This window comes from Phyllobates terribilis, unplaced genomic scaffold (assembly GCF_046119375.1).
Source record: "Phyllobates terribilis strain yellow unplaced genomic scaffold, ASM4611937v1 Scaffold_5__5_contigs__length_657084704, whole genome shotgun sequence".
NCBI lineage: Eukaryota > Metazoa > Chordata > Amphibia > Anura > Dendrobatidae > Phyllobates > Phyllobates terribilis.
This window is the reverse complement of record NW_027362765.1, coordinates 179,423,490-179,445,363: the sequence shown is the minus strand read 5'-3', so window position 1 is coordinate 179,445,363 and position 21,874 is coordinate 179,423,490. Positions and strand designations below refer to the sequence as shown.

At 42.8% G+C, this 21,874-nt stretch overlaps 1 protein-coding gene across 1 annotated transcript; it reads right to left on the bottom strand.

The window, feature by feature from the left end:
* Positions 1-5,657: 5,657 nt before the first annotated feature.
* On the bottom strand, positions 5,658-21,450 carry EIF6 (eukaryotic translation initiation factor 6). Its single transcript, XM_073681135.1, has 7 exons — positions 21,300-21,450; positions 21,087-21,218; positions 16,941-17,026; positions 15,171-15,346; positions 13,872-14,048; positions 8,404-8,585; positions 5,658-5,876 (listed from the first exon to the last, which is right to left on the bottom strand). The coding sequence occupies exons 2-7, from the start codon at positions 21,191-21,193 to the stop codon at positions 5,867-5,869; spliced, it is 738 nt and encodes a 245-aa protein (XP_073537236.1). The 5' UTR covers positions 21,194-21,218; positions 21,300-21,450; the 3' UTR covers positions 5,658-5,866.
* Between the last annotated feature and the right edge of the window lie 424 nt (positions 21,451-21,874).

The window sequence follows — 21,874 nt, the reverse complement described above, 5'->3', positions numbered from 1 at the left end:
ATCGCTTTCTTTTCAGATCTCTTTTTAAACATTATAATCTCCAAATATACACAGCTATTTCAAACCAGTGCTACTCACATCTACTATCTACTTTCCCTTAATGATGGTAATATAGCTAGTAATCCTGAGCCCCCTCAGCAAATTGTTATTGGCAGAACTCTGTCCTATCACAAAACCACCACAAATTCTTTAAATTCACATACCCATTGCTTGCTGTTTCTTCTGTCCCCTTTTTCCACAGCACTATGAAATGTATGTTCTGTTTGTACTTATTTTGTTAGGAAATTGGGTTGATTCCTTTTGACAAATTCTCCCCTCCCTACATTCTTTCATGGCAGCCTTTCACTTACTCTCGTTGGTCAGGCAACAAACATGGTGGAGGAGTCAGCCTTACCTTTTCAGGTAACTACACATTTGAACGTTTGGGTATGTGAACACGGGGTCTTTTTGCTGAGTTTTATAACTGTAACATATCAGACACTCCCAAGTTTTTGAGGAGGGTTTGGAGTTTCTGCTCCAAAAAGTCCTAAATAAAAAGCCTAGTGTGCACATACACTTACTCTACTAGCCGCACTCTCAATTTAGTACATTTTGTCCACATCTACTATGTCTTCTAAGCACCAATTATCCACCTCCTTTATATACCACTTTACTACCCTATAATTCCTTTCAACTAACAAGCCCACCATCATCCTCAGTGTCTTCAACATTTCCACTGACGAATGCCATTTATCTGCCTCTAAACCCTGCTTACTTCCCAATTTAGTTTATCACAGTGATCTTCCACAGCCAGTCATAGAACAAGCTAACATCTTCATCTTTCCTCCCAGTCACAGACTATAGAAGTCACTAAATTAATAAATAACATACAAAGAAGCTTGTCAGCTCACTTGTTGGTGGATGATCTTAAAAGTTCATGTTCAAACAATAGCCACAACCATACATATCCAGGACTATTTAAGCTCCTTATACTTTATTGTAAATCCAGATTAAAAGCCATGTAAGAAGGGCCACAATGTATGCTCATTGTCCATGTAGACCCACAAGTCCCAGGAGAGCATTATCTGATTGGTTTCCAACCTACATGATTTTTACTGAAAGCCACAATCAACATGCATAGCTGGCTTACCAATCAAACAAAAAAATGAGTTAAGATTCCAGGGTCATAGAGAAGAGTTACAAAACTCACTCCAAGGAACATCTTATCACTTACAAACAAGCAGTGCTAAACTTCAAGTCAATAACCCTAAACAATAATTTAACACCTTTCCATCCCTTCTCTCACTCTCTCTGCCTCCTCCCACATTTCTCATCTCAGGTGTGAACAAGAGAAAAGCTCCAACCAATATTCCCCACTATCCCTCTACAGAACTGCCCAATTCTCTCCACCCACAATATGGTTCTCCACTATTATCATTAAAAAAAGCTTTTGGCTCCAATCTCAAACTGCACCTTCCCCTTGCCCACCTGTTTATCGTGTCACTAACCATTGGTATTATCCTTTCTTCCTTTAAACATTTAACAATCAGACCCATATTTAAGAAACTATTCATTGACTTGTCCTCTTTGTCCAGTTTCCCTCTAAACTCCTTTATCAACACATTCACATAAAATGTATTTCCACTTCTTGTATAAAGGGTTTTTGAATCAGCATTACAATCTAACTTTCAACCTTATCACTACTGAAACTGTCTTAACCAAAGTCAATGATTTGTTAGTTTATAACGCTTAATAATCTTACTTCTCCATGTTCCTCCAGTCTAGAACCGCACACTCTGGCTCCTACTAGCTCCTGCCACATTTCCTAAACCTACTGTTTTATGAAATTTGAGTAAAAAAGCTACCGTACTTAATGCATGGCCTCCTATGCCCTGTGAGCCTCTTGTCGAACATTTTTTTGCCCCTTCGATCAACCCTCAAATCTGCTGCACGGTTAATCCATCTATGTCCCATTACTCCTCAGCCAGTCTCATCACTGGTTTCCCACTGCCCAAAATTTTTGGTTTGAAATATGCATAACAGAGTAGTATTTTCATAAATTGTCTCATGCCTATATCTTTGACCTGTACTCCCGCTACCTCTCCACATAATTTTCAGTCATCACAGGACCTTCGTTGTTGACTTCCAGTCTGCTGCTCAGTCTCACAAGATTTCTCCAAAGCATTCTGTATGCCCTGGTACTGGTCTCACTCTTTGCCTCATTTGAAGCACTTAACCTAAAAATTTCCCTAATCAGAAAAGCCTACACTAACTCCGCAGCTACTATGCTACAATGCCATATAAATCAGCTTTTAGCTGACCTAAGGTCTCCATGCTTTGAAGGTTATAAAACCCCACAGTCCTTTATTCAGATGTCTCAATCAGTAACTCATTTACTTGTATTTATCACATATGTTTTGTATCTTGTTATATAGTCATGTGTTGGAATATGTATGTTATGAAAATCGCATTTGCATCTTTTCACATGTACAACAACCTGGAATTTAGGATACTTTAAACTAACATACCCTTGCATCAAAGCATGAGAGGCAAGGAGTGTTTTTTGTATTCACACCATCCACTAGGTTGATTCCTGTAGACTACAGTTCAACAGATCATTCAGATCAATCCATGAAAACCACTAAAGATAAATAACAGATTAAAATCCTGCCTAAGCCCTTGCTTTTTAAAGCCAATACCCATCTTGATCTACATAGGCCAATGAATTCATGAAGTGCATTGACCAGATGACTCCGATATCCACTGCTGAAATGCTCGAAGTTTAATCTGGTACCCGTAAAGGTAATCAATCTGAAAGATGAAGCCTTGGGAAGCAATTTCTTAAATGTAAATGAGCTGTTAAGATCAATGCGCAAAACAAAGATCTTCCCGCGAGACGGCCTATGGGACTGTGTAAAGGCCCCATCACACTTAGCGACGTTACAGCGATCCCGACAACGATACGACCTGTCAGGGATCGTTGCTGCGTCACTATGTGATCGCAGGTGAGCTGTCAAACAGGCAGGCTCACCAGCGATCAGGGGAGCAGCGAGATTGTGGAAAGAATCTTTCCACAATGTCCTGCTCCTGGTTACCAGCCTGCTAAAGCAGGAGCAAGCTGGTAACCATGATAAACAGCGGGTTACTAGGGGCACACGCGCTCCTAGTAACCCGCTGTTTATCATGGTTACCACTCTGCTACAGTGAGCGGGAGGTTACCGCTCACCATAGCAGAGTGGTAACCATGATAAACAGCGGGTTACTAAGTGCGTGTGTGCCCCTAGTAACCCGCTGTTTATCATGTTTACCAGCCTGATCGCTGGTCCCGCTGGTCACACACAGCAATGTGTGCTGACCAGCGGGAGGGCAAAGACCAAAAAATGGTCCAGGACATTTTGCAGCGATCAGCGACCTCACAGCAGGGGCCTGATCGCTGCAAAGTGTCACACATAGCGACATCGCTGGTGAGGTCGCTGTTGCGTCACCAAAATCGTGACTCAGCAGCGATCTTGCTATGTGAGACGGGGGCTTTATTGTCCACCCTGCATGATGTTTACAAATCATAAACAGGCAATGGGTAAGAACACCACAATAGCTTACAGCAGATTTCTCAGTGCCAGACCTGTAATGATCATCTGATGTCCTTGCTGAGCTGGGTGATTGCATAATGACTGGAGTAGAGTACACATTAGTGTTTACGAATACTTCATTTTTCATCAGAGCTGGCAGTGTGGGGGAGGGGCGGTACAGCTGAGATAGCAGCACTATGATATTAGAGCTGATTGTCTTGTTACAAACTAAGCTCAGCTCTGTGATACTTCCCTCCCCCCACACTGGCTGTCCTGATGAAAACTAAAGAAGTGTTTGTAATCACACTTCTATCTGCTCTATTCCAGGCACTATGTAATCATACACAGAAGTGAGATAAGCAAGAGCAAGGGTGTCTGTAATTACATGTATCACACCGAGGAACCTGACCTAAGCTATTTTGGGGGCGTATGCTTTTCCCTGCATGTTGTTGTCTGCTTAGGATTGGTTAACATCATACAAGAATCGCAGATTTCAAGGTATCATTATAGTCAACTTTGTGCATGCCCATATAGACAGGTGAGGAGGGCTGATCCTTCTGATAGACTCCCCTTTGAAACAACGCTTCAAGACATCTCTTTTGTATTTAAAAAATAAAAAAAATAAGCAGCTCTGGTAAAAGCCAAAAAGCTTAGAGTAGCCTTCCTTCACTCACAAGTATCATTTAAATGTTGATTGTCTTCCACCAATGCTGAAACCACTTTGGTGTCCTGAAGGCCAATTCTGGTGGGTTGTTCTTGGTTTCACCCTTGCATCCATCTTGAATAATGGGTTTTGTCTAGAGCCAGAGAACGTGGATGAAGATAGACGTGCCAGCTAAGATTCTTAGTCTGAGTTGCTTTGGTGCAGAAAACTCAGTCAGTGCCTAATGGGGTATTTATATATAAACATTAAGGGGGGGGAGGTGGGACAGTAAACATCCAAGTAATACAAAAAAAGTGTCATTCTCTAAGTGCACGTGCAGACCAAAGAAGTCAAATATCCATACAAGTTAAAAAGCTATAAAATGGACAAATTCACAGGGGCCATACATGGATAAAAGTAACAGTTTAGGAGTAAGCTATATAGAAGGGAGTGCACAGAAATCCCATACAATCATTTACACTACTGCATGAGGGATATTGATGCATGATTAAAGGAGTTGTCAGCGATAAGAAAAGCTGATGTCACTGTATGACTGCAGAACTGTGACAGTCACAATTCCCCGGTATTCCCTATGCAAATGTGTGGTCAGTCACGTAACACCATGTATGCGATTTGTATACTTGCGGTCACATTGCCACTAGACTCAGGAGAATTGAGAAAAGCAGGCTGACTCTAGACGGTAAGTGACCAAGTATGTCAATCGATTGAATGTAGTTACAAAAACACCCTCTTGCATAAGAAACCATGATGGTGTGCACATCAGCAGTCGGATAGAGTGACTTCAAACTTTTCTTATGAGACCACAACTCCTTTAGCATAAATGAAAGCCACCGGTGATCTGGGTCAGAGAGAGCACAGAAAGTGTACTCCTTTTATACGTGGTGTGTGCTTGCTTTACTAGGGTCATATTTATTCACACATCAGCTGTACTCCCTAGGCTATGCACATTATGATCCAGAGGGATTGGGTCCAGGAAAAGTCACATCTGCTGCCAGTTAGAAAGTTACAGTATTGATCAGGGGCACATTACTGAAAAACCTTCAATGCATACACTTCAATTCAGTCAAGCTGCAGCCACAACTGCAAATTACAATTAAAATGAGAAAAAAAAAAAAAAAAAAGATTAGCTCACAAGATTGACTGTAAACCACTAGGGGTAGATTTTACATTGGTCTGGACTGTCAAAAGGCATTGAAATTGTACTAGCCAAGTTTAAGTAAGCCAGGTTCACGCAGCCTTATTTTAACAATCCAAACATGGACTACAATGAACAGACTGACTGCGAGTCTACTGACCACTAACATACCACCTAATACGAGTCTATAAGTTTGCCTCAGGAAACTCTCAGTCATCCCAGGCACTGCGGTAAGTATAGGGATTGTGAAATATGCACTGGTGAACCCGGCCTTAGTAGATTTTATGGACAAATGCATCTTACCAGTATCAAGTTTTAAAAACGGATTTTATTACATTTAGAGAAAGAGCAATATACAGTTATTTGATTTTATTTTTATTCTTTTTAAATGCAGGTTGTGCACAAAAAACATTTCTGTTCCACTAATATGCACATCATCTAGCAGGTGAAGCAGCAGCTTAAGTAGTATACTGCAATGATCTTCTTAATGGCCAAGCAACTGATGCCAGGATTCTCAGGTTATGTAAGGCTGAAAGTGAGGAGAAGAGAAAAAAAGTCACTAACATTGCAAAAAATGTCTTAGAAAATCAAGCAGGTGGGTTTAAGTGAGTAGTACCAGCAACCGTAGATTAACAGTGAAGCTTGAAGGGGGTTTTCCCACGAACAAAGTACATTTTAATCAATAGTTCTTGGAATAAAAATAAGTTCCACAATTGGATGTTAAAAAAAAAAAAAATGTTCCTGTGCTGAAAATCTTGGCTTTCTTAGCTTATCTTTGTCTGTATACTCTTTTGTCTCCTCCTCTGCCCAGGAGATGTGGTATGATCAGCCATGTCCCTGTACGGTCAGTCACAGCCATTACACAGTACACAGCAGGGGCACATTTATAAGATTATCTCAGCACAGGAACATTTTAATTTATTTTTTATTTTTTAAACACAGAACTTATTTTTATTTCAAGGTCCATTGGAAAGTTAAAATGAACTTTGCTTGTGGGAAAAACCCTCTGAAGCAAGGTTTAAAACCCATATGAGCAATGCCAAAATTTCCATCTGTGAGGGATCGTTCAGACAAGTATTAAACGTCTGTATGCAAAATTTATAACAAACTCATCCTTTATAAGTCAACAGGTGAAAAAAAAACAAAAAAACAGATATGCAGCTTTCCATACCCATATTATGGATTTTGCATGGATCCATTACAATTACTTAACGTAATTACTTAACAAAAACGTTAATTACAATTTCCCATTACATTTCTCATGTAAAAAACAGATGCAATGTGGTTGTCAAAAACAGACAGACATGTGAATATAAAAAAAAACAAAAAAAAAACGCTTTCTGGATGAAAACCAGAGCTTTGCATAATGCTTTTCTGAACCAGCCTAAGCTTGTAGTGCTATGCATCTCTTATTTCCATACCAAAGCAGTTAACACAACGTTTTTGATCACTGCAGGTTATTTTTCAGAGTATTTTACATCAGTCTTGGTGCAACTTTTTAACTGGCACTTATTAGATGTTTTAATTATTTTTTTTAAAACTACATTGAGAAATGCTGAAACATTAGCAGTGTTTGAAGCAAAAACGCTGGCAGAATGTTTAAAGTGACACCCCGGCAACTTTGAGCCTTCCCAATAACTTGTATTTTAAAATATAGCAGAAAACGCATGAAGAAAGTCAGCTGCCTTTTTTGCAGTAGAATCCGCCAAAAATAAAAATGACTGTGCGCATGCCCTTACATGGGGATTTTGTAGTTTGACATATTGTTTGAAATCAGTCCATTTTTAGATGGAATTTTTTGAGGCAATCCCAGAAGTGGCTCCAGCAAGAAGGAGTGTAAGGCCATGGCCCCACTATCAGTATCTGGTCAGTATTTTTTCTCAGGAGTGGGAGCCAAAACCAGGTGAGGAACAATCAGAGAAAAGGTATAATAGAAACAAATCACCAATTCTGCATTTATCATCCACTCCTGGTTTTGGCTCCCACTCCTGAGAAAAAAACACTGACCGATTGATAGTGGGGTTGTGGCCTAAGGCATTCAGTTATATCTTCTACTCCTTCTGAATGTGCAAGAAGGGTTCAAGGCACCACCCAAGAGTTTTTCCCAGCTTTTTGTAGAGCAAAAATGCACATAACTGAAACACTGCCATCAAGCACATTTGTGCTCCACAATTAGGATGGGGCTACACACTGGTGTTGCAGCTAAAGATCGCTAAATGCAGTTGCTACACTGCCGCATAGTGTGAGTGAAAGGGGTCTTTTAGTGCAACCCACAAGGTAGCATCAAGCAAGTCACAAAAAGTTATAATTTGGATTTTTTCTGCAAGTTGAGTGACCTGGTACTTTTGTTGAGGAGAGCCATAGGATCAAATACTTAATTAACCTCAAGACATAGGAGATTGAGCGAAAATACCCATAAAGTGTATTATTTCACCTTACATAAGCTTGTTTAGATCAAAAGATGGATGCCATTTCCTGTTTCATCACCTCATGGACCACACCACACCCCCGATGACCTCATGGACCACACCACACCCCCGATGACCTCATGGACCACACCACCCCCCCGATGACCTCATGGACCACCCCCCCGATGACCTCATGGACCAGCCCATGGACTTGCCTATTGTCCAAATCCATTAACCAATGAATACATCTGGTTACTCCCATTCTAGGGCTAACCGAGCCCCTATACAGAGTTTATATAAAAGTCTATGTTTGGGTTGAATAAAGGACACTTGGAGTTGTGCCATAGCTGAGCAAGGAGAGCTTACATCCGACTGTGTGTGTGTGATGTTATTCTTTCTAGCATGCACTTGATCATATTCATTAGGCCAGGAGCAGGCAACTAGTGAACATATCAAAACTGTTCACTTTAACATTTTGAGGGTCACAAGAGGACCCCTTTCACTGGCATTATGCTGTGATGCATTACGGACGTATAGGAATCTTTGGCCTCGTGACCTGTGTCATGGCCAAACAAGTTAACCCTGTAGCCTTATACTTGTGGTTTCCAAGTGCTATATAAAAAAAAAAAAAAAAAAAAAAACACACACCTGTCAATCAGGGAGTCTCTCATGTTTGTGGCAATAGTGCTTGGCTGAGCATCGCTTAGTTTAAATACACTTTCTATGACTGACAGCTCTGTACTTGTCGTGTCCAGACCGCAGAAGGCACACCAGTCATTGACAACCATTCCTGCTGCAATCACTTCACTACCTCGATTGACTGTACCAGCCTGTTAAAAGACAATTAAAGTCAGTGTCAAAAAGTGCTTAGGATTTCACAAGAGACATAGCAGTTTTAACTGAATGAAACATTTTATTTTGAAATATTAACAATGTTCTTCTTTATACATACTGATTCACAACATGCTTTTTTTTAATAAATTCTATTTTTGGTAATCCAATAACAAAATAAAGACCAGGAAAATTATAATATAGATTATCCATATAGTGCCAGTGTTTAAAAAAGATAAATAATTTGTAAAAGTGCTTGCCTTGTTAGTACACATAGGTCCCGATTCGTTAAGGTGTATACACCAGAATTCTGGAGTAAAAAGTCTTAAAAAGTTGCTACATTTTGGTGAAACATGGGGTTGTGAAAAAATTTAGCGACTTGGCATTTTCATGACAGTTTCATTAAGCGCTGCTAAAGTAGGCGGCACTGAAGCAAGAAGGGCGCGTGGCAAAACCCGGCCATCTAATTCATGATCAGCTGTGGCGTATAAGGTGCTAGAGTAAGATTTCTGGTGAGGCATTCCAGTTGTGAAATACACCCCGATTCAATAAGCAGCCTGCCCCCTACGTGAACCAGGCGCCTCTTACTACACCACAGCCCTTCGCTGACAGGCCACAAAGCTGTATGAGCCTCTCAAACCCAGTGGGTACTGGTGTATTAACACAATATAAGTACGAAAATTGTGCAAGATATTAACGAATGATTGGATGAGGTTCTGAGGAACGGTGATAAAACAACATGGATCGGTTTATGAAATCTGATAAGTCTGCCTAGAAAGATGTGCTTTGTAGACTCAAGGCCAGTTCAGACATCGCAGTTTGCACACAGAGTTGAGGATGTGTGAAGCAGCCTAAACTGAATTCTAAAGCTAAGAGACAACTTGTTCAGTCACTGGCACACGACACAGGATCAGTGTAGTGGATGAACAGAAAGCCTAGATGCTGCATTCAGGAGAGATTGGAGTAATTAGGAAAACGTGATGGACCTGATTCATTAAACTCACGTTGTACATGCCAGTCTTAATGAAGGGGCGAGCGCGACCAAGATGCACATCACTTAATGATTTAGGTGCATCTTATCACTGCCATGCACCTTGCCAAGAATGGTACTCCAATCAGTGACTGGAGTAACATTTCTGGCACAGGTTTTGCCACAACTTTTGATAAATTTATCGGGCAAGCTTCGTCACACCACTTCGGCGTAGCTGCTCAAAACTGGTAAGAAAATGCCAAAAGTCAAAATTTTTGTGTAATTATGCAACATCTGAATATGTACTGCACCAGTATTCTGGAGAAAACACCTTCATGAATCAGGGCCCTTGTCTGAGACAGCTGATCGCTGGTGCATTGAAGTAGTGCAAGAGAGGGCTCAGAAAAGGAAGAGATGACAGAAGAAAAAGTGGCTCTATATTTTAGTAAGGAGAGTAGTGAAAGCAAGGAAAATACAGTTAAGGGTATGGTTACAGTTTTTTTCTGGAGTTTTTGTAGAAGAACTTTTAAAGTCCACAAAGGTTTCATAAACAACGAGTTTTGATTGGAGAGTTGGAGATTTTCTGCTCCAAAAAACCCAGTGTGATTAAACCCTAAAAGGTCACTTTTTTTTTTTATAATAAAATACACAACACATGCTCATTACACAAGGGGACAACCAGTGAACACAGATGCCTCAGCAAACGGCCTGCCCCGCAGTCTTTTTGTGAGTTTCCAACAACATTTTTGTAAATGGAGCTACATTTTAAAAAGTGTATATCTCAACGAACTAGTACTCCAGCCAGACCAACAGATTCTTTCATACATTCAGATCTATACTACTTTCATGTGGTAAATTACAGCAACTTATGATGCCACTATAATTAGATAGCAGCGCCATTTGGTAATTGGTTTATTTTTAAATATAAAATATTGTTCAAAATTAAATTAGAGGAAAAAAAAAAAGTCTACTTTATTCGCCCAGAGAGACGGTTTTGCCTATGGGCCTGGCTAAGTCTTGTATTTCACCTCTATTTCATTCACTGAAAGGCCAAGTTCACATGTTCAGTTTTTTACCTCAGTATGTGTAAGCCAGGAGAGGAGCAATCAGAGGAAAAGTATAATAGAAACCCATCACCACTTCTGTATTTATCACCACTCCAGCTTTGGACTTACACATACTGATGTAATAAACTCACCATATACTGAACGTGTGAAAACTGCCAAAATAATTCTGAAGATGTCAACCACACATAAAAAAACTAATCTATTATATACGTGAGGATGACCCTCCCAGTTTTACAACAAACAATAATATAGTTTTCCAAGGGGAAAAAAGGCTTTTCTATAGAGCTGGGTAAAAATGCTTAGCAGGACGCTGGTCTAGCAGCCACACTAATAGACCTGAGCTCTGCGAACCTCCTCCTACCTGCCAGCACCTCTTATTAGAAGGCCAGGCGTGATGTCATGGGTACCTTACGCCACAAGGATGACATCATGCTAGCTCTATAAATCAGAGGAGGCGCCGGGAAGCTGGCAGGTAAGCAGAGGCTCTGGCCTCCCATCGTGGCTGCTAGACCTGGGCTCCTGCAAAACATTTTTTGGTCAACACTATTTGCTTATCCTTAGTAGTCTTAATAGTTTCAGTGCTACCCTACCTCCCATTCACTTGTAATAAAAAATATGTTTGGAATATCCATCCTGAAAATTGGTGCAATCGCAACAATTTTAGCATGTCTGAATTTTGCTAAACGCTTCTTAGTCTGTCATTTAGTTAAAAGGTTACATAATTTATTTTTAACAATTAAAGGAGTAAGGAGCTGGCCTTGTTCTAAAGACTATTGGACGCAGAGCGGAATCTGCAGCTCTAAGGGATACGGACCTTTTCCAGCACGCAGCACCGGTTACGTCAATCTTATTGTTGTATTCTGTTAGAGATTTCCTTGCTCATCAGTTCAGCCTCAGGAATCAAGGTTTCCATTCAGTGACAGTAAGCAGAGGAAGACGTGCAGGATGGATCTTATACATGCATAAGGCCAGATGCAAAATTGGTAATCAAGTAATCATTCCATTACTCTCGTTAGTGTCCCAGGGGCCTCAAGCCATTGTTCTCCCAGTCACTAGTCCCACTGTATTGATGGGGACAGTAGATCCACCAGAGCAGTCACCACAGGGAGTCTCACATGCAGTCCCAGGTGATGGGTTTGGCATAAAGAAAATACCTCCACCAATGCAAAGTTAGCTTCGGGAAGGGTGAACACTTCTGCCCATTCAGGGGGCTGATCCCAGGGAGGGAGGACAATAAGCCACATGTTTAGTGAGGAGCTGGTGGAGTGACGTCAAGGGACGAGGATCTACTGTTGAGGTCCTGGTGCTCATGTATGGATGGCCTATGGAGTTTGGAGATCGGTTGCCGGCTGGGCTGGATACAGGTGCTACGGTTGATGGATATGTCGTCTGGATTTGAGGAGCTTTTTTAAGGACTGTTGCTGCTGGATACATGTGCTTCGGTCATGTTATTTGTTGTCTGGAGGAACGTGAACTGTGACTACAGACTATACTGGTGGGAGATACAAAATCTGTGGGCCAATCAAAAGTTGGGAGACAGCAAGTATCGCCTGGTACAGGGGCAGTTGGACTACCGGCCCCAGGGAGGGAATCTTGTGGACTGGGGGCAATGTATTTTGGCCATACACCAAGAGTTGTTGTAAAACCATGGACGTAAGGAATAAAAAATAGTTGCATCGTTAATCTGCCTAGGTAATTATTACAACCCACAACCTCACATCTTCACAAAAGTGTAAAAAAGAAACTTTGTAATAAATCTTGTTAGAGAAAAATGCCTCTGTCCCCATTTATAAGTCTCCTGCACTGATTAATCACCCTCAAAAATTGCTTAAAAAGTATTTTCCCATCTAAAATGATGCGTGCACTGGGAGGATTCATAAGTCTGCATTCACACAGAGTGACTGCAGACTTTTCATCCCCTTTATATCGGTCTCTGGGAGATCACATATCTTATCTAATGCCCTCTAGGGAGAAGCTGGAGAAAAACCTTAAACAGAAAGACACAAGGAAAATCTGCTGAGAGTTCTAGCTCAGAGTAAAAACTTGCTAAAATGCAGAATACAAGTGATAATCCGATAGTTTCACTCCTCATGTACTCAAATAAACAAGGACTTCCAGAAATCATGGAAAGTTACCAAAGTGCAGTTACGCTTTAATGGGAAGCGGGCATGTCATAAAACGCTATTAACCTGTACATATGGTGTCAATCTGCAGGTTAATAGCGTTCTACCGCTGTGTGGCCACCGCACTGAAAGAATGGCTATCCGGAGGTAGCCTCTCGGCCATCTCTGGACCTTCAGTCAGTGGTGCTGCCGGCACAGCTACAGTCACCGCTCAGAACATAGTAAGCGGCGGTTGTAACCGCACCCCTGGCACTGACTGACAGCCGGCTCTGCAGTGCATCTGTGCAGAGTCGGATGTCAGTCAGTGCTGGGGCGTGGTTAGAGCCACAGCTCACTATGTTCTGACCAGTGACTGTAGCAGCGCTGGCCACGCCTCTATAACTGAAAGCGAGAGGAATAAAGTTAATTTCCTCCCGGCAGCCAGGCTTTCAGTGTGGCATTAAAACGTTATTAACCTGCAGATTAACCCCATAGCTGCAGGATACTAGCATTTGGGGTCACGACAGGTTACCTTTAAAGGGAATCTGTCATTCCAGTGATGTCTCTTACGGAGCTGTTTGCTGTACTTTTTGATAAAATCTCTATTATCAGCAGGAGATTGTCAGTAGAGAACTAGTAAACCTCATGCCAGGTAGTCATCCATATTCATAAGCTCTGTATAACCCCACCCCCACCATGGATTGGCAGCTTCTTATGTACACTGTGCATAGGCAGAAAGCTGCCGATCAAAGGTGTGGGTGGGCTTATACAGAACTCAAAGAACTGGTACATCTGCAACATATAAAAGTACAGCAAGCAATCCAGTAAATGACACGGTGGGATCAAGGGTCTCTGCCCTTACATCATGCTGCTCTCAGATGGGGGTAGCAAAATCCTGGCATGACCCTTTAAATATAGATGGTAATTTACCATTAAAGGCACACGTACACTTACTTTGTAAAAGCAAACTTGAAGGAAAGGAACTAAAGTCCCAGGCTAGGGAATCTATAGGCCAAATTTGACTTATTTTTCCACATACCTTTATTTATAGGTTTAAAATTACTAAACATTCCTAAATTGCCCAGTAGAGCAGCAGCAAGCTTTATATAGTTTTGAAGTAACATAATCTGATGTTAATTTACTTACCACTAAGGGGACTTGGAGCAATGATGACAATTCATCCTGGTCTTCTATCGATGTTTTGGGATGAACCAAACCCCCTTGATTACTAAAGGCACAGTAACTGCCAACAAGAACTTGCTCAGCAACTGTCTGCCTGAAGACCTCTACTTTCAGAACGTCTGCTAGTATCTCCTCTGTCTCCTGAAACACAAAATTAAGAAAACAAAAACCAGGAATTATAAAAAGTAAAATAATACAATTCTATCCTACTCTGGTGTCTTGACTTCAATTTTCACAGAAGCCAAGAAGAATTTGATGGATCAATGAACCATTTGGAACAAAACATTAGGTTAGTGGCAGACTCTGTAGTCGCCCACATGAGGCCAAAACTCGCCCACTGCAATGACCAAACGACGTATTAAGTTGTTGCACATTGCCCACCAAAGTTGGGCAGAGTTTTGGCCGCACTGCCACACGAATTGGCCATAGGGTCAGTTTTGTTTTTTTTCTGTCACCAATAGTATGCATCATATGATCATTTCCATGAAATGTGCCTCGCTGGTCAGGTCAACCTTACAGTTTGAGGAGCAATGCAGTGAATCGGGTCACAATGAGTGGAGTTGACAGTAGCAGTAAAGCAAAGACAGAAATAGGTCTGTCTGGAAAAAGGAAACTGGGGGAGACAAAGGGGAGCATAGGGTTCTTTTATTGGTTTAAAAAGGATTCATCTTACAGAGATGCTCTCTGTTCTGGACAGAACAGATAATCCCAAGCAGGAGATAGTTCTCAATGAGATCCATGAGACAACCTTAAAAGGAACCCATCATCAGATTCATTCTGATGAGTCTCTCTCTGAAAAAGCTGCAGCATTTCAAAGAAAAGATACTTTGAAAAGCCATCCAGGGACTATATGTGTCTCAGTGGACTCATCTGAGGCATGTCCCCAGTGGCTTGTCATTACCATTTGCCTGGCAGGGAGACACTTGATAGCAACTGGAGCAGGGTAGGGAGAAGCTTTCTGAGACATGCCTTTGTCTAATCGGCGGAGACACAGTGCCTGTCCGACAAACCTGGCAGCAATCACGCATCCAGTGTCTGATTCATGCTGTCCTTCGTATGGATAGCAAGAATCTGATGACAGGTTCCCTTTAAAAGAGGCCCAAAATACAATGTCATTTATAACAAATTATAAGTATTGCATGGTGGTACACATCTGAGGAAGCCAGAATAACCAATAGTGAGAGTAAGCAACATGCTCAAAGACCAAGAAATTTTCAAGAAATGTCTACCTTAGATAAAAACAAATTAAAAAAAGGGACGTACCCGGTCAAGATCAGGGTGTACAAGGGCTACGTAGTCATTACAAGCCATCACATTCCCCAAAGCTGAAAGTCGCTCCTCAACTCTCTGGATTCGGACAGAGTCTGGTAAGCTGTTTCTGATGTGCTGGAGCTCTTGATCTGTTGTGTTGTTTGGAACTAGTAGGCCATTTCGGTTTCCTACAGAAAATGTGAACACAAAATCAAAACTTAAAAAAGAAAAGAAATAACCTATAGACTATTTAGTGTTTAGATCATATCTTTATATTCCTCATAAGCAGCAAATAGAAATGTCAGACAAATAGTGTTAAGGCCCCGTCACACTTAGCGACACTGCAGCGATCCTGACAACGATACGACCTGTCAGGGATCGTTGCTGCGTCGCTATGTGATCGCTGGTGAGCTGTCAAGCAGGCAGGCTCACCAACGATCAGAGGAGCAGCGACATCGTGGAAAGAATCTTTCCACGATGTCCTGCTCCTGGTTACCAGCCTGCTGAAGCAGGAGCAGGCTGGTAACCATGATAAACAGCGGGTTACTAGGGGCACACGCGCACCTAGTAACCCGCTGTTTATCATGGTTACCACTCTGCTACGGTGAGAGGGAGGTTACCGCTCACGTAGCAGAGTGGTAACCATGATAAACAGCGGGTTACTAAGTGCGCCCCTAGTAACCCGATGTTTATCATGGTTACCAGCCTGATCGCTGCTCCCGCTGGTCACACACAGCGATGTGTGCTGACCAGCGGGAGGGCAAAGACCAAAAAATGGTCCAGGACATTCTGCAGCGATCTCACAGCAGGGGCCTGATCGCTGCAAAGTGTCACACATAGTGACATCGCTGGTGAGGTCGCAGTTGCGTCACCAAAACCGTGACACAGCAGCGATCTCGCTATGTGAGACGGGGGGCTTTACAGTGAGGGTTCTATCAGAATTTGCCTTCCATTCTTCAGAAATACTTTGTTAAAGGGGTTTTCTGGGCTGAGAAGGAAAGTCAGCAGTCACTTTACGTAACTGCTGAATCATGAAATTGTGCAATGTGCACACTGTCATGATTCCTCCTGTACTCCCTGTGCGAGTGGACGCTCACATGACTGCATGTATGTGATTTGTCTACTTGTGGTCACGTAGCAATTAGATTTTCCTGCACTTCTATCAATAGGACAAAGAAAGAAAGCGAAGATAGTCTAGTCAGAATGATGTACCCGCAAGTACGCAAATCGCATACATGCAGTCACTTGACCGTACACTTGCATGAGGGAATACAGAGAAGTCGTGACAGTGTCTCCATCGCACATTTTCACAATTCAGCAGTCTGTGGTGACGCAGAGACTGGAAACTTTTCTTTTTAGCCTGGAAAACCTGCAGTTTTTTCAGGAATTGTAATACTGTTAGCCTATCCTTTGGGTAGGTCTCCCATATCAGATCATTGGGGGTCATCAATGTTACACTCCTAGAAACCCATTTAGGATTTATACAGGCTGCAGCCAAACAGCAGGGTGACCTGTTGGCATTTAGTCAGCAGATACAGATCAATAAACGCCAACATGCTTGAGTTGTGGCTTATCTGAACATCTGCAGTGTCACAGGCTTGAGATCAGTGTTCAAAACTGAGACCTGATGCCTACCCACCACGACAATGTATAGCATTTTTGTGGCAGTGTGAACTGTAGTCTGCGGACATTACAAGTGGGATCACAAAACGAACATTTTAAAACTAACATCTCTTTATATAAACTGTTATATGACATGTCATTGTTGTGATCTGTACACACCTACACACATTCTTCCAATAATTCTGCATCCAGCTATTGACACATGCACAACTGGTATGGTCTCGGAGAGCTCTCCTTCAAATACACTGCAAGAAAAATGAAAGCAGGATTGTTTGCACAGTGTAGAACAGTAGCAGCATGAAAGATATATAAATTGTTTTCTGGTGTTTTCTTAGTCATATCTATTTTTAAAGAATTTTCTAGTCCTACAGGGAAGTCGGCATTTAGGAAAAAATGCCAACTTACTGACACCCAGAGGAAATCAGAGCTGCGGATACTCTCACTTCCTCCAGATGTCTGATTTGTCTGAAGGAGAGGAGAGTGAATCCAGCGCTATTGGCTGCAGGGCTCGCACGACATTGTTATGCCACATGAGCCCTGGGTTAGCTGATGCCGACACCGCTGGAATAGCGCCCGCACCAAGGGTTAATATAGCTGTTATTTTCTAAGGGTAAATATAGTGATTGTAATCGGGCTGTCTGAGTAGTGGACAATCACTTTAAGGGTGTGTGCAGACGATCCAGAGCCGCAGCGGGTTTGACGCTGCGGACTTAAGCAGCGTCAAACCCGCAGCGGCCAGATGTTACAGCATAGTGGATGGAATTTATACAAATCCCATGTCCACTATGCGTGTCTGTGCACCCGCGGAAACTGATATGCTGCACGTCTTTCCAGACCGCAGCATGTCAATTTCTCCTGCGGGTCCGCATGAGGACTTTCCCCATAGACCTAACCTCTATGGGGAAAGTCTGTAGGTTTAAAAAAAATAAATAAATAAGGCAGAGCTCATTTGCATATCTGAATGCGGCTCCTCCGCAGCGTCAGGGCCGCAGGCTGGGAGATACGTCTGCACATACCCTTAGGCAACATTCCCACAATGAGCTTTTTTTGCTTCATCAAAAACGCAGTGTCTTACAGTTCTAGCAGAGTGGATGGGATTTATAGAAATCTCATGCACATGGTGCTTCTTTTTAAACGCTGAGTTAGCTGATCTGCGGTGCGTTTCTCAAATCTGAAGCATGTCTATTTCTCCTGCGGGGTTTCTGTGCGGAATTTCCCCATAGACTTACATTAGATATGGAAAATCCGCAGGTAAAAAAAAAACAAACGTGTTTTTAGTGCGTTTCTGCAGCGGAAACTCAAAGACGCATGTAATCTGCACCTAAGTATGTCAAAGTTTTGACAAAGCAAAAATCCAGAAAATATCAAAAACAAAGCAGCTATACTTTTAAGCAGACCACCACTCTGGAAAGCCGGTGTTCACCTCCCAAGCTCTTTATATGTGTATGCAGCTCTTTCAAAGACAAGTCCCGCAATACGTTTACATGGCCAGTCCGGTCCTCCGTTATTGAGAAATCAGCGTTTGACTTTACAATAGCTCTTCAGCCTCATTTGCATATAGAGCAGAAGCCTCTGTCACTCCAGCTCTATTCCCCACTCAGCGCTGCCTTCTGCTTGTCTGACAGCTCCTTGCTTGGAGTTACACAACAAAGAAGCTGTAAGTCCAGCAAGAGAACAAGGAGCCAGGCGGGAAATAGAGCCGAGGAGTGACAGAGGCATGGGAAGAGCTTCCACAGGCCAAAAAGCACTTCAACCACATTTGCATATCCATCCAAACACTGATCTCTCCGTAATGGAGGAACAGACTGCCCATCCCATATAAAGGTATTGCTGGACTTGTCTCTGAAAGAGCTGCATGTGGATATAAAGAGTTTGGGATGGTGAAATTCTGCTGACAATTTCCCTTTAATGAAACCATCTGAATAAAGGTAATAATTACAACATCCTTATTACAAGTTCAGTGGCGGTGTCCTCCCCACAATACCTGTATGTACATGATAGTCACCGGTGAGGTTTTCTCCTAAGGTTCTGTTCAAACTTGTCAGAGCCTTTCCCAATGTACGGTATACCTCTGACTGCAGTTTCCATCATACATTACTGTATAGTGGTCCATAGTGTTTCATGTTAAAGAAAACTTGCTATGTAATCAGAGAGCAGCATGATGTAGACGCAGAGACCCTGACTCCAGGAATTTATCACTTATTAGCTGCTTGCTATTTTGATAAAATCCCTGTTTTCTCAGCTGCAGATCTACCAGTTCTCTGAATGCCGAGCCCTGTATAACCTCACCCACACCACTGATTGTGAATAGGCAGAAAGCGGCATGTGTACAGAGAAACCTGCCAATCAGTGATGGGAACGGGGTTACACAGAGGAGGACTGCATGGCACAAGACAATTAGTCCTTTAGTGATAATCTTCTGATAAAACACCGATTTTATTGAAACACACAGCCCAGTAAGTGATACATCACTGGAATCCGGGTCTCGGCCCTACATTATGCTGTTATCTGGTTAAATAGCAAAAAAAAAAGGATGACAGATTACCTTTAACTACATGCTTATGTATGGAATGTGTTAATTCTCTAGAGTTAAGATAAAAACTCCACACCTCTAAATGAATGTAGACCAAACACCAGACCCAGTGCAGATATAGGCCCTAAATCAGGGGTCTCAATCTTGGGTCTGGTAAATGGGCACATAGAAAAAAATTGGAACTTAACAGGCCGTATTGCTAGAAGAATGAGATGAAATTTTCAGTGACATCATTTTTTTTTTTATGTATATGGACTTTTTGATCACCTTTTATCCTGTTTTATGTATGACAGTATAATAAAAATGATACATTTTTTGGCATGTTTTATTTATATTTTTATGGTGTTCTTTGAACAAATTATGGTACAGTTTAATAGCTTGGGTCGTTCCAAACGTGACAATACCAAACAAAAAATGAGAATTTAAAATAATTAATGGAGGCAGATTCCCAGGGAGATTAGTGTTCGGCCCATAGATCTTAACAGCTCATTTACATATTAAGAAAAATGTGGATTTTTCCGTAAGACAATGGATCGCAGATATCAAGGCATCATTTTATTCAGCTACATGCCCATTTAGATGGCTTAGGAGGGTTGATCCTACTGACAGATTCCCTTTAAGGGGCGCCAGTGTGCTCCTCTTACAGCCTGCTCTCCTCTGCCCTGGGGATACCTCAATAATCTGGTGCCCTGCAGGCCGCAGATGACAGACTGCTCTTGGTGAAACAGTAGACAACTCAGCAGTGCCAAAGAAGCACAGAGAAGTGCAGGGAGAGATGTGGAGGGTCCGGGAAATTTACCAGTTCTTTCAGGAGGTATCACTTTTAAACAAGAGTCTCTTACATATTTTGTGAGAGGCGGCAAGTACGGCCAATGCAGGAAAACACGGGCCTACGGTGTCCGCTCCATAGCGCATGGCTGCCAGCTGTGTTTTACAGATAGCACCAAGCCCACATACAGAAAACGAAGCTAGCTCTGATCACAGCCATTTAACCTCTCAATTTTGACAGTGACATTTAAAGGGGTTGGTCCAAAATGATAAGTCCGCAGTCACTATGTGACTGGAGTGCAGACTTATGAACCCTCCCAGAGCGTGCACTGTGGGGATTCAACAGCTTCTGAGCCGGGACCAGCGGGCACGTACGTGTTATACATACCCCCAACTAGTGGGCGCGCCTCGCTCCATACACTTATTGACTGAGGCCACGGCCAGTGTAGTGACCTGGATGTCCAGTGGGCGTGGCCTCACTCCATACAGGTCCATACTCTGGCCGGGAGTCTGTATAACACATAAGTACCTGTCAGGTTTGGCTCAGAAACAGGTGAATCCCAGCAGTGCATGCACTGGGGGGATTCATAAGTCTGCACTCACACAGAGTGACTGCAGACTTCTCATTTTGAACCGGACACCCCTTTAAAAGGTTGGAAATCGTGGGCCAATGGTATAGTGATGGCAGCCTGAGCCTGGCAGAAAAAGGTGAGCAGAACAGTCAGAGGCTCCATTATAACCAGAATAAAGGGCGCCCATTCCACCGATCTATATGTGATCACCTATACAGCGATGCGAGGTCTCACAGTGGTCACTGATTACCAGACCCCCCCTGTTTGTTGAGAGGACCCTGATACTTTATCAGTTATGTGCTAATCCACATGGGTCCCTCATAGGCCTGGCCTCCGCTCTTCCTGCGGCCGCCATAACACGTGACCACCATGTGACGTCAGCGGGCTGTAGAATCCCCCCTCGCGCCAGGTCTCCCCCGATACGTCACCCACCTGTAGAAGTTCTCGGAGCCTCCTATGGCCACCAGACAATACGTGTTCGTCAGCTTCGCGAAACAACCGATCTCATTGTTGTTCTCAAAGGAGGCGCGGACCGCCATGACTGCCGAGCAGAGGACGTCTTCACTGCAAACACAGAGAACACGCTGACTCCATGCCCCGGCCGCACGGCCTTGTCATCCATTATTAGCAGTTGCACCGTCTTACCTTACTCCGTTAACGATCACTCCACCAACTCCCCGTCCCCAACCAAACACGTGGCGGGGCTACGAAGGGATTCACTTCCGAGATGTCGGAAAGGGTCAGGAGCGCATCCAATAGACAGCAGCCGTAAGAGTGACGTGTGAGGCTGACGGCGCCATCTTTACTGTGGCTGTTTCCAGTAGTGTCATCATGTAGCTATGGGTGCGGGTCGGTCCATGATCATTCTGGTAGCCTCCTTCTAATACACAACGTTGTCTCCTGCTGCTGCAGTGTGATTACCACCCTGTATATTTCCATGTAACTGCAGAGCGGCCATCTTTACTTCCAAACATAAACCTGGCAGATGAAAAGGGGAGTGTGAATTTGCAGGTGTGTTTTATACCATACAGTATCCTTGGTGTCCTGGGTAGTAACATCCCTACTGGTTCTGGTGTTCTCCATCTTATCACTGTGGGTTTCCTGCTTGTACTTCTACTGACCATGACAAAGTGGTTCCTGTGACCCCTGTTTGGAGCGGTGATCACGGATACACTGCCACTTCCTTCATAGTCTATTGGCCAGATGGAGCGCTATACTCC

What these genes read in the sequence shown, in the direction of transcription:
- EIF6 (XM_073681135.1), bottom strand. Translation starts at nt 21,193, where the DNA reads ATGGCGGTCCGCGCCTCCTTTGAGAACAACAATGAGATCGGTTGTTTC. An exon ending in GGCTCCGAGAACTTCTACAG is followed by an intron (nt 17,027 to 21,086) that starts GTGGGTGACGTA and finishes TTTTTCTTGCAG; the next exon opens with TGTATTTGAAGGAGAGCTCT. An exon ending in TATTGGAAGAATGTGTGTAG is followed by an intron (nt 15,347 to 16,940) that starts GTGTGTACAGAT and finishes CATTTTCTGTAG; the next exon opens with GAAACCGAAATGGCCTACTA.